Source organism: Gouania willdenowi, unplaced genomic scaffold (genome assembly GCF_900634775.1).
Source record: "Gouania willdenowi unplaced genomic scaffold, fGouWil2.1 scaffold_196_arrow_ctg1, whole genome shotgun sequence".
In the NCBI taxonomy this organism is placed as follows: domain Eukaryota; kingdom Metazoa; phylum Chordata; class Actinopteri; order Blenniiformes; family Gobiesocidae; genus Gouania; species Gouania willdenowi.
The window spans coordinates 112,830-125,691 of NW_021144947.1; the positions used below are offsets into that span (position 1 = coordinate 112,830).

General features: G+C 32.5%; 1 protein-coding gene across 1 annotated transcript in view; it reads left to right on the plus strand.

Annotated features, from left to right (window-relative positions):
• The window catches only part of LOC114458836 (extracellular matrix protein FRAS1-like), a 29,602-nt gene extending 22,898 nt beyond the window's left edge, over window positions 1-6,704 (plus strand). The window contains exons 13-17 of the mRNA XM_028441212.1: window positions 5-121; window positions 3,346-3,512; window positions 3,587-3,792; window positions 4,276-4,422; window positions 4,559-6,704. Of these exons, the coding sequence (XP_028297013.1) occupies window positions 5-121; window positions 3,346-3,512; window positions 3,587-3,792; window positions 4,276-4,422; window positions 4,559-5,101 (1,180 nt within the window). The 3' untranslated portion in view covers window positions 5,102-6,704. The remainder of the gene's footprint in view (window positions 1-4; window positions 122-3,345; window positions 3,513-3,586; window positions 3,793-4,275; window positions 4,423-4,558) is intronic.
• The last annotated feature ends 6,158 nt before the right edge of the window (window positions 6,705-12,862 follow it).

Genomic DNA, 12,862 nt, shown 5'->3' on the forward strand with positions numbered 1-12,862 from the left:
CTAGGAAAGACTACTCAGGAGAGTACATGGCGTTTTTAATTCCCTGTACGGTGCAGCCCACCCAACCATGGACGGACCCTGGAGACAAAGCTTTGTCATGCACGGCTCACGCTGCTGAGAAGTATTAACATAAATAATAATTATCTGCTGAGAAATATTAACATAAATAATAATTATCTGCTGAGAAATATTAAAATAAATAATAATTATCTGCTGAGAAGTATTAACATAAATAATAATTATCTGCTGAGAAGTATTAACATAAATAATAATTATCTGCTGAGAAATATTAAAATAAATAATAATTATCTGCTGAGAAATATTAAAATAAATAATAATTATCTGCTGAGAAATATTAAAATAAATAATAATTATCTGCTGAGAAATATTAAAAATAATAATTATCTGCTGAGAAATATTAAAATAAATAATAATTATCTGCTGAGAAGTATTAACATAAATAATAATTATCTGCTGAGAAATATTAAAATAAATAATAATTATCTGCTGAGAAGTATTAACATAAATAATAATTATCTGCTGAGAAGTATTAACATAAATAATAATTATCTGCTGAGAAAATATTAAAATAAATAATAATTATCTGCTGAGAAATATTAAATAAATAATAATTATCTGCTGAGAAATATTAAAATAAATAATAATTATCTGCTGAGAAATATTAAAATAAATAATAATTATCTGCTGAGAAATATTAAAATAAATAATAATTATCTGCTGAGAAATATTAAAATAATAATTATCTGCTGAGAAATATTAAAATAAATAATAATTATCTGCTGAGAAATATTAAAATAAATAATAATTATCTGCTGAGAAATATTAAAATAAATAATAATTATCTGCTGAGAAATATTAAAATAAATAATAATTATCTGCTGAGAAATATTGAAATAATAATAATCATCTGCTGAGAAATATTAAATAAATAATAATTATCTGCTGAGAAATATTAAAATAAATAATAATTATCTGCTGAGAAATATTAAAATAAATAATAATTATCTGCTGAGAAATATTAAAATAAATAATAATTATCTGCTGAGAAATATTAAAATAAATAATAATTATCTGCTGAGAAATATTAAAATAATAATAATTATCTGCTGAGAAAATATTAAAATAAATAATAATTATCTGCTGAGAAATATTAAAATAAATAATAATTATCTGCTGAGAAATATTAAAATAAATAATAATCATCTGCTGAGAAATATTAAAATAAATAATAATTATCTGCTGAGAAATATTAAAAATAATAATTATCTGCTGAGAAATATTAAAATAAATAATAATTATCTGCTGAGAAGTATTAACATAAATAATAATTATCTGCTGAGAAAATATTAAATAAATAATAATTATCTGCTGAGAAGTATTAACATAAATAATAATTATCTGCTGAGAAGTAATTAACATAAATAATAATTATCTGCTGAGAAATATTAAAATAATAATAATTATCTGCTGAGAATATTAAAATAAATAATAATTATCTGCTGAGAAATATTAAAATAATAATAATTATCTGCTGAGAAATATTAAAATAAATAATAATTATCTGCTGAGAAATATTAAAATAATAATAATTATCTGCTGAGAAATATTAAAAATAATAATTATCTGCTGAGAAATATTAAAATAAATAATAATTATCTGCTGAGAAATATTAAAATAAATAATAATTATCTGCTGAGAAATATTAAAATAAATAATAATTATCTGCTGAGAAATATTAAAATAAATAATAATTATCTGCTGAGAAATATTGAAATAAATAATAATCATCTGCTGAGAAATATTAAAATAAATAATAATTATCTGCTGAGAAATATTAAAATAAATAATAATTATCTGCTGAGAAATATTAAAATAAATAATAATTATCTGCTGAGAAATATTAAAATAAATAATAATTATCTGCTGAGAAATATTAAAATAAATAATAATTATCTGCTGAGAAATATTAAAATAAATAATAATTATCTGCTGAGAAATATTAAAATAAATAATAATTATCTGCTGAGAAATATTATAATAAATAATAATTATCTGCTGAGAAATATTAAAATAAATAATAATCATCTGCTGAGAAATATTAAAATAAATAATAATTATCTGCTGAGAAATATTAAAATAAATAATAATTATCTGCTGAGAAATATTAAAATAAATAATAATCATCTGCTGAGAAATATTAAAATAAATAATAATCATCTGCTGAGAAATATTAAAATAAATAATAATCATCTGCTGAGAAATATTAAAATAAATAATAATCATCTGCTGAGAAATATTAAAATAATTAATAATTATCTGTTGAGAAGTATTAAAATAAATAATAATCATCTGCTGAGAAATATTAAAATAAATAATAATTATCTGCTGAGAAATATTAAAATAAATAATAATCATCTGCTGAGAAATATTAAAATAAATAATAATTATCTGTTGAGAAGTATTAAAATAAATAATAATTATCTGTTGAGAAATATTAAAATAAATAATAATCATCTGCTGAGAAATATTAAAATAAATAATAATCATCTGCTGAGAAATATTAAAATAAATAATAATCATCTGTTGAGAAATATTAAAATAAATAATAATTATCTGCTGAGAAATATTAAAATAAATAATAATTATCTGCTGAGAAATATTAAAATAAATAATAATTATCTGCTGAGAAATATTAAAATAAATAATAATTATCTGCTGAGAAATATTAAAATAAATAATAATTATCTGCTGAGAAATATTAAAATAAATAATAATTATCTGTTGAGAAGTATTAAAATAAATAATAATCATCTGCTGAGAAATATTAAAATAAATAATAATTATCTGTTGAGAAATATTAAAATAAATAATAATTATCTGCTGAGAAATATTAAAATAAATAATAATTATCTGCTGAGAAATATTAAAATAAATAATAATTATCTGCTGAGAAATATTAAAATAAATAATAATTATCTGCTGAGAAATATTAAAATAAATAATAATTATCTGCTGAGAAATATTAAAATAAATAATAATCATCTGCTGAGAAATATTAAAATAAATAATAATCATCTGCTGAGAAATATATAATAAATAATAATTATCTGTTGAGAAATATTAAAATAAATAATAATTATCTGCTGAGAAATATTAAAATAAATAATAATTATCTGCTGAGAAATATTAAAATAAATAATAATTATCTGCTGAGAAATATTAAAATAAATAATAATTATCTGCTGAGAAATATTAAAATAAATAATAATTATCTGTTGAGAAATAATAAAATAAAGAAGTATTGTGATGAACGTTGTGTTCTAGGTTTGTGGTTCCCATCAGCTTCCAACAGACCAACAGACCCGTTCCAGTGGTTTATTCTCTCAACACTGAGTTCCAGCTGTGCAACAATGAGGAGGTGTTTATTATTGATCCAGCTGCTGCTAGCATCTCCACAGCTGAACTGGACTACAAAGGAGCCTTCTCCATGGGTACCACACCTTCTAGAGTTAGGGTTCCACATGTAATCTGATTACAGTGAGTAATGCTCCTGTGTTTCCTGTAGGTCAGACTCTGTATGGCAGAGTGTTCTGGAACCCTGATCAGAACCTTAAAGCAGCGTATCAGCTCCAGCTGGAGAAGGTCTACCTGTGTACAGGTAGAGATGGTTACGTCCCCTTCTTTGACCCCACGGGGACGCTTTACAACGAGGGGCCACAGTATGGATGTGTTCAGCCCAACAGGAACCTCAAACACCGCTTCCTCCTGCTGGTACCACCGTTATTACCTCATGGGTTTAGAACCTTTAGATGCTTTAACAATGTCAATTAATCATTGTTTTTATTTCAAATGTATTTCATTTCAACCTAATGTGGAATAAAACAAGTAAAATAAAGATGTACATCCTTAACTCAACAACATAAAAGCCTAAAGCATCCTTTATATCAGGGGTGGGTAACTCCAGCCCACCTGAGACGTTAGATGTTTCTTTGCTCCACCTATTATGTGATGTCATCAAGTTCTAATGATAACGAGCTGTTTATTGATTGTGTTGGACAGGGAAACATCTAAAGGTATCCGGCCCTAGAGAGACGTGTGCTTTACTGTTAAAAATATACATAATATATACGTCAGCTCACACATATTATTATATATTTCTTATGATTAGTGTATTATGGCCCTGACGACCAGGTTTGAACACATTTAAAGAAATGAATGAATTTCTTTGAACTGATGAGTTTGTTTTTCCTCCAGGATCGTAAACAACCTGACGTGTGTGATAAGTTCTTCCACGACGTTCCGTTTGAGGCTCATTTTGCGTCAGATGTTCCACAGCTCCGGTCCATGGTGTCCATGCCTGGTGTTGATGGTTTCACTATGAAGGTCGATGCTCTCTATAAGGTACGCTCATAGGTTCTATTGACCTTCACCATCATTTACTGTCAATATGTTTCATTAGCTTTGCATTCATTAATATTTAAGTGTTAGTATTGATCATTAACCTGTTGTTTATTTCTGTAACCATGGTGATTGACAGGTGGAGGCGGGCCATCAGTGGTATCTACAGGTGATCTATGTGATCAGCCCAGAGTCTGGGTTCAGCCCCAGAATCCAACGATCAATCATTAATGATTCTAATCGATCAAAGCGTGATCTGATTGATCAGAGTGGGCGTGTCCCACTAGATGAGTCACTGATTTATGATAATGAGGGAGATCAGGTAAAGAACGGCACCAACATGAAGGCTCTCCAGCTGGAGGCGGGGCCTCTGCCCTCCTTTGGGCCCAATGTAGGGACCTCAGTGGGTGGGGGCGTGGCTTCTGTCGCCTTGGTTATCCTGGTTCTTCTAGGCTCCGCCTTCCTGTGGCGTCGTTGTAGAACTGCAGCAAAACCTCCTCCTAAAACGTATGAAGAATATCCTCTAAACACGAAGGTGGACGTGTGTGTGAAGAAGAACTTCAGCACAACAAACATCAACCTGTTAAATGGTCATCATAATGCTAATGCTAACGCTAAGGTCAAACAGGTCAACCTGAAGGTCAAGGTCCACAATAACCTGAGTGATGGAACTGAGGTCTGAACAACACTAGCTCACACTGTATTTATGGTGGAAAACATATATCATTTACTTTGACACTGAGTAGAGCTAATGAGCTCAGGAATATTATTATTAATAATCATAACACGTTAGTGAGTTCACAGAAACACTGTCACATCTCAGGTTCTTTAGTTTCATCTTCACATTTTCAGCTCCAACATAATAAGTTAGGGTTAGGGTTATATATACATATATATGTATATATATATATGTTTATATCCCTGGCATATTTTGACTGACTTACTTTTATTCAACCAGGAAGTGTTTTATTGATTAAAATGACAGAGGTGTTTCCCAGAAGATAATAAGACAATGTACTAGAGATGTCATTGTGGAAAAAATATTTCTAACTTTTATTTACATTTGAACAAAAAGTGGCAAGTCCAAAATTATTCATACCCTTCTTAATAATTAATAGAAAAGCCTTTTTTGGTTATTACAGCAATCAAACGCTTCTTATAATTGTTGAGCAGCTTTGTGTCCACTGGTCATTCATCATTAACGCTGAGTCACTGTAACTCATTCATGTTTTTGTCTGCTCATCATTTCTTTGCGGTATGTTTTGGGTCGTTGTCCTGCTGAAAGTTTCTCTGGAGACGACCTGATGTTGAGAATCTTGATGTGTTGCTCTTTTTTTATGATGTCATTTACTGTGATTAGATTCATTGGCTGAAAAACACCCACAAAGCATTAGGTTTCCACCAACATATCTGACAGTGAGGACAGTGTTCTAGGGTTGAAGGCTCTCCTTTTCTACGCCAAATGAAGGATACGTCATTGTGGCCAAACATTTCACTTTCTGTCTCATCTGATTATAAAACAGAGGACCAGAAGTCATCTTAGTCCAGATGAGCCTTTAACAGGCTTTTGTGTGTCTTCTCTGGAGAAGTGGTGTCCTCCTTGGTCTGCGTCCATGAAACTCAGCAGTGTTTGTTGGACTGAGATGTTGCCACCAGCAGAGCCTTGGTGGTGATCCTTAGATTCTTTCTCACTATCGTCCTGTCCAGCACAGGCGTCACTTTCAGCTCCGACCACATCTGCTGAGATTCTCCACAGTGTGGAACATCTTGTGTTTTTTAATAATACTTTGTGCTGTAGCCACTGGAAACATTTGGATATATAGACCTTTCCTGATTAGTGAGCAGCCACAGGTCCTCATTGAGCTCCTTTGTCTTCTGAGCCATGACTGTCCACAAACCACCTACAGAGAGCTGCTGTTTATTCACCTGTTGAGGTGATTAAACAGTGAATAGGATGTTTTACAACAGCTTGGACTGTTTAGAATGGTGTAGAACTTTGGATTTTCCCGTACACTGACAATTTGCAAAGGGTATGAATAATTTTGGACATGCCACTTTTTTATCAAATGTAAATAAAAGAGATTTTTTCCCCCACAATGTACATTGTCTTATTATCTTCTGGGAGACACCTGTGTCATTTTAATCAAGAAAAAACTTGTTGGTTGAATAAAAGTAACTTTAAGTTCAAATATGCCAGGGGTATGAATCATTTCAGGCTTGACTGTATATACATATATGTATATATATATATATATATATATATATATATATATATATATATATATATATATATATATAGTGGTGCAAAAAAGTATTTATTCAGCCACCAATTGTGTAAGTTCTCCCACTTATAAAGATGAGGTCTGTAATTTTCATCATAGATAAACCTCAACTATGAGAGACAACATGAGAAAAAAAATCAGAAAATAACATTGTAGGATTTTTAATGAATTAATTATTAAATCCCTCTGTAAAATAAGTATTTGGTCATCTACAAACAAGCCAGATTTGTGTCTCTCACAGACCTGTAACTTCTTCTTTAAGAGGCTCCTCCTCCACTCGTTACCTGTATTAATGGAACCTGTTTGAACTGGTTATCAGTATAAAACACACCTGTCCACAACCTCAAACAGTCACACTCCAAACTCCACTATGGCCAAGACCAAAGAGCTGTCAAAGGACACCAGAAACTAAACTGTAGACCTGCACCAGGCTGGGTAGAGTGAATCTACAATAGGTAAACAGCTTGGTGTGGAGAAATCAACTGTGGGAGCAATTATTAGAAAATGGAAGACATACAAGACACTGATAATCTCCCTCCATCTGGGGCTCCAAGATCTCACCCCGTGGGGTCAAAATGATCACAAGGTGAACAAAAATCCCAGAACCACACGGGGGGACCTAGTGAATGACCTGCAGAGAGCTGGGACCAAAGTAACAAAGGCTACCATCAGTAACACACTACGCCACCAGGGACTCAAATCCTGCAGTACCAGACGTGTCCCCCTGATTAAACCACTACATGTCCAGGCCCGTCTGAAGTTTGATAGAGAACATTTAGATGATCCAGAAGAGGATTGGGTGAAGGTCATATGATCAGATGAAACTAAAATAGAACTTTTTGGTAAAAACTCAACTAGTTGTGTTTGGAGGAGAAAGAACACCATACCTACTGTAAAGCATGGGGGTGGTAACATCATGCTTTGGGGCTGTTTCTCTGCAAAGGGACCAGGATGATTGATCCATGTAAAGGAAAGAATGAATGGGGACATGTATCGTGAGATTCTGAGTGAAAACCTCCTTCCATCAGCAAGAACATTGAAGATGAAACATGGCTGGTCTTTCAGCACCACAATGATCACAAACACATCGCCCTGGCAACAAAGGAGTGGCCTAGCCAGTCTCCAGATCTCAACCCCATAGAAAATCTTTGGAGGGAGTTGAAAGTCCGTGTTGCCCAGCAACAGCACCAAAATGTCTCTGGTCTTTGGAGAGAGCAGACGTGTTTTTCATTCGCTCCGATAATACGACCTTGGCTACAGCTGAACAGCCTGAAAAATTGGGCCCAAGACTGAAGGAAAATGGTGAAAAAACCGCAGGGAGGCCCTTCAGAACCCAATTCGGGTTTGGAAGAGGTCAAGGAGATGATATGCGAGGGTCTACGAAACCTATCAGCCGAGATAAAGTCGTTGGAAAAGACGCTGGAAAACTCACTGGAAAACCTACAAAGCGAAGCAAAGGTACTGAAAGAAAAGAATGAAAGAAATGCTGAAGAGATAAAATTGTTGAACGCGAGGGTTGAACAGCTGGAACAAAAGGAAAGAGAGAAAGATGTCATCATCACAGGCCTAAAGATAAAACCCAGGAGTTACGCGAGTGACGAAGAAACAAAATCAATTGAACAACATGTCATTGACTACCTGGAGTCGAAGGACATTGTCCTGAACCCTGACAACATCAATTCTTGCCATCTCCTGCCAAAGAAAAATGATAACAGAGCTGTAAAAATAACCTTCACGAATATGAAATTCAAAGGAGAACTACTGAAGCAAGGAAGAAAGCTGAAGGAAACGAAGGTTTTTATTAATGAAAGCCTGACAAAAAAAAAATGCAAGCATTGCATGGAAGGCACGCCAAATAAAAAAAGGAGGAAAAATTGTGAGGACTTGGACAAGAAACTGCAGGATTTAGATCACACCACTCGGAGAAGAAGACGGAAAACCAATCCTCATTTCCTGTACAATGAAATTACTACCTTGCTTATGAACTAAGATATAATAATGTGTTTATACAAGTTAAATCTAACAGTGGAAAATACAACACTGCCAATAGAACTAACAACAGCTGGATTAACCTTGATGTAGAGACAAAACAAGCTGCAAACTTGTGTGTCCAAAAGAGACATTCCCGAGTGGTGACATTATGGATGAAAAGGGAAAAAAAACAAAAACAAACTTCCAAACAACTTCGAAAGAGGAACTATTCTTGAACTGGAGGAATGCTAACAACGTCTGGCAGGGAACAAGGCCAACACGAACAACGATAGAGACGAAGAGGAATAAAAACAAGACAACACTGACTACAGATGAGAATACACAAAAAAGGACTGTTCAGAACAACTCAAGAATGTTTGACCAGAGAGACATGTAAACCCATGTAAATTTGCGATGGTAAAACAGGGGACGGGACCCAGATAAGCAAACTGCTTCTCTCGTCTCCTTTTTCGACATGTACAAAAAAATGTAAAAAAAAAAAAAAAAAAAAAGTGAATGTAACCATGTCGGAAATAAACTGAATGAATAATAATAAAAAATAATAATAATAAAACATCACTGCTCTAGAGGAGATCTGCATGGAGGAATGGACCAACATACCAGCAACAGTGTGTGAAAACCTTGTGAAGACTTACAGAAAACATTTGACCTCTGTCATTGTCAACAAAGGGTACATTACAAAGTATTGAGATCAATTTTTGTTATTGACCAAATACTTATTTTCTACCATAATTTACAAATTAATTCATTAAAAATCCTACAATGTGATTATTTTTCTCATGTCTCTCATAGTTGAGGTTTATCTATGATGGTAATTACAGGACTCTCATCTTTTTAAGTGGGAGAACTTACACAATTGGTGGCTGAATAAATACTTTTGTTGCCTCACTGTAAATGTATATATAGTCATTCTATGTGATTTCAACAAACATTCCACACACTTTAGTCTAAAAAAATTCTGAATTATTTACCAATTGTTCCTTAATAATTCCATTAAGTTCATTTGTCTGCTTTTTTTTTTAAATATAAATCTAAACCTGTACCTGTCAGACCTCGACTGTCAACTGCAGTTGCAACAAAACCTCAACATATATGTTCCTTAATAATTCAATATTCTCACTGTAAATGTTTAGTTTGATCTGATCAATACTTTATAGATATAGATAATATAGTGAGGGGGTGTGTCCTTATTGTTCTTCCATGTTGATCTTCCAATACATCAGTAACTCCATCACATATAAAGGTAAATATGGTATAGTAATAAGCTCCTCCTACAGAAATAGATCTGCTATACATCCTATCTGGTGGACATGTCAGCTCCTCTAAATAGTCACACAGTCAGTGTGTGTTTGGGTCTGGAAGAAAAAATCTGAACTGTTTTAATTTATAGTATAAATATTACTTTTTATTGGGTTATGAAAGTATTTTTATTTGTGACATCTTCATTTTTATTTTGGGCCCAAAATATTGACCCACTGGTGAATATTTTTAATCCTTTACATGAGGTTATTGTAGTGTGGCTCTGTGTCTGATAATCATTTATTGTTTATTAGTTTTTCACTAGTGATAAAAAATATTAGATTTTTTTGGGGTGAACAATTGGTAAAAATAATTTTTCCTGTACAGGGATTTTTTTTTGGACCAAAGTGTGTGAGCTATTTGTAAAATGACATGAAATGACCCTATTACTGTATACACTGTAGATCTTCCTCTCTTGTGTTTACACGTTCAGTATCAGTGTTTTTAATATAACTGTCTCAGAAGAAAAATATTTCTTGTTATTAATCTGTGAGCTAAATCTGCCTCTTTCTGCTGTAATAACAGTATTTTATATACAAAGCTAAATGAAAGGACTGTTGTATTAGAATCAAATATATCATATTAGGTATTTAGGTTTTATTACGTAGTGTATATGACTTTTTAGGATTTCAAGCCTTATTAAATAATTCAAACATTACTATTTTTGTCCTACTACCAAATAACAGGAGACATTAATATGTTTTCACCAAATCTTCAATCAAACTATTTAGTTCTTCACACGATATATTCATGAAATAAAACACCAGCATCTAGATTATTCTAAAGAGATACATATTTTATCATTTAGTCGTTCAACTGCCCTGATATTTATTCATAAATCATGTGCAAACATTACACATGACTTGGTATTATTCTAATGTTATTTTATGTCATTTTTTTTTAAAGATTGGTGTCTTTTTTTATGACATTTAAAAGTTAAAAAAGTGATTTTTATTGTTGCTAATGATTTATTCTGCTGCCATTCACTGTCATTTTTTTTACTTTGTGCCTATTAAATAAAAGTGTATTGAGATTGTAATCAATATTTGTAGTGCCATTGTAATACCAATAATATAATCTATATGTTTAGTGCCTTTTTAAAGTAATAAAACTCTTTAAAACACCTCATATTCTGCATTTATTTTAATAATGACTTTTCTCTCCATTTGTTGCCAAAAATATTTCAACAAATGAAAAATATTTTCACTGCTGAAAGGTTTGGTTATAATAATAATAATAAGAAGAAGAAGAAGAAGAAGAAGAAGAAGAAGAAGAAGAAGAAGAAGAAGAAGAAGAAGAAGAAGAACGAGCAGGGAGACAGAGAGACGTGATTGGTTAAAAAAAAGGTTTGTTTTTTTTCTATTGGTTGAAGTTATTACAGATTTACAGATGATGGACTTTCTTTGTTTCTTTTTCAGAGAACATAAGATCTTAATTTCTGTCAGAACATTAAGATAATTTCAACCAAAAACTTAAAAAGTGTATCTGGAGAAAATCACACACACTCTCCTCCCATCCACCACCCTCTCACCATTCATACGTGTCCGTTCATGGATCACTATGATCTCACTCTCTCCTCAGTCACTCCATACGTGTTCTTCTGATGGTTGGTCAGACCTTCACACACTTCTGTCACCCACACATACTCATGTCCTTTATGACACTCATATTTATACAAATGCTCCATTTTCTCCTCCACCATAACCTTCATTTCTTCCTGTTACCAAACAACCGCTCCATATCAGTCCAATCAAGCCCCGCCTCATTTATCATTCTCTACCAATACAGCACTGTTTTCATCTTTACATTAATATTAATAATAATAATAATAATAATAATAATATTAATAATAATAATAATAATATTAATAATAATAATAATGATAATAATGATAATAATAATAATAATAATAATAATAATATTATTATTAATAATAATAATAATAATAATAATTTAATAATAATAATAATAATAATAATAATAATAATAATAGATCAAATTTGTATAGTGCTTTTTTGGACACTCAAAGACGCTTTAGATGGTAATAAGACCAAACTAAACAAAAGAAGTTTGAAGAGGTGGGTTTTGAGTAATGATTTAAAGTTTATATTCATTCATCGTTATATAACTTTACATTCTTTACTCCTAATATTTCTCATACATCTCACCCACTCTGCCAGTCTTACTCACATCCTGACACTCTCCTATCTTCTCTCTCCACCATCCATCCATCCATCTTCAGACCCACTTGCTCCTTTCTCACAGGGTCCCATGGGTCTGCTGGTGCCAATCTGTGGCTCTCATTGGGCGCTGGGTGGGGTTACACCCTGGACAGGGCACCAGTCCATCGCAGGGCAACACAGACAAACAACCACTCACTCTCATTGATTTACCTCAATCAACCTTACAGTCATGTTTTTGGATTGTGGGAGGAAACTCCACACAGAAAGGACCAGGTGTCTACCCCAGGGCTTGAACCCAGAACCTTCTTGCTGTGAGGCGGACGTGCTAACCACTAAGCCGTGTGCCCCTCTCTCCCCCATTCTCCAGCTGTTTCCTCACCTCCTTCACTTCCTCTCTCACTTCCACCATCTCCCCCTTCATTCTCTCCATCACTTGTCCATCTCTCCTCTGTCTCAGCTTTCTTCTGTTACCCACCAGTTGTACCTTCTCATTCCTCTTTCTCTCCACCACTCTTCTTCTCTCCATCATCACATTCATCTCCTCTTCATGTCCAATCATCCATGGGTTTTGCACCCCGTTTTTCATGTACTCCACACACTTCTTTAACTGCCTCCATCATCACCTTAGACAGTACTTCTCATTCCTTCCATCTCCTCAAACATTCTCCTCTTCCATCAGTTCTCCTG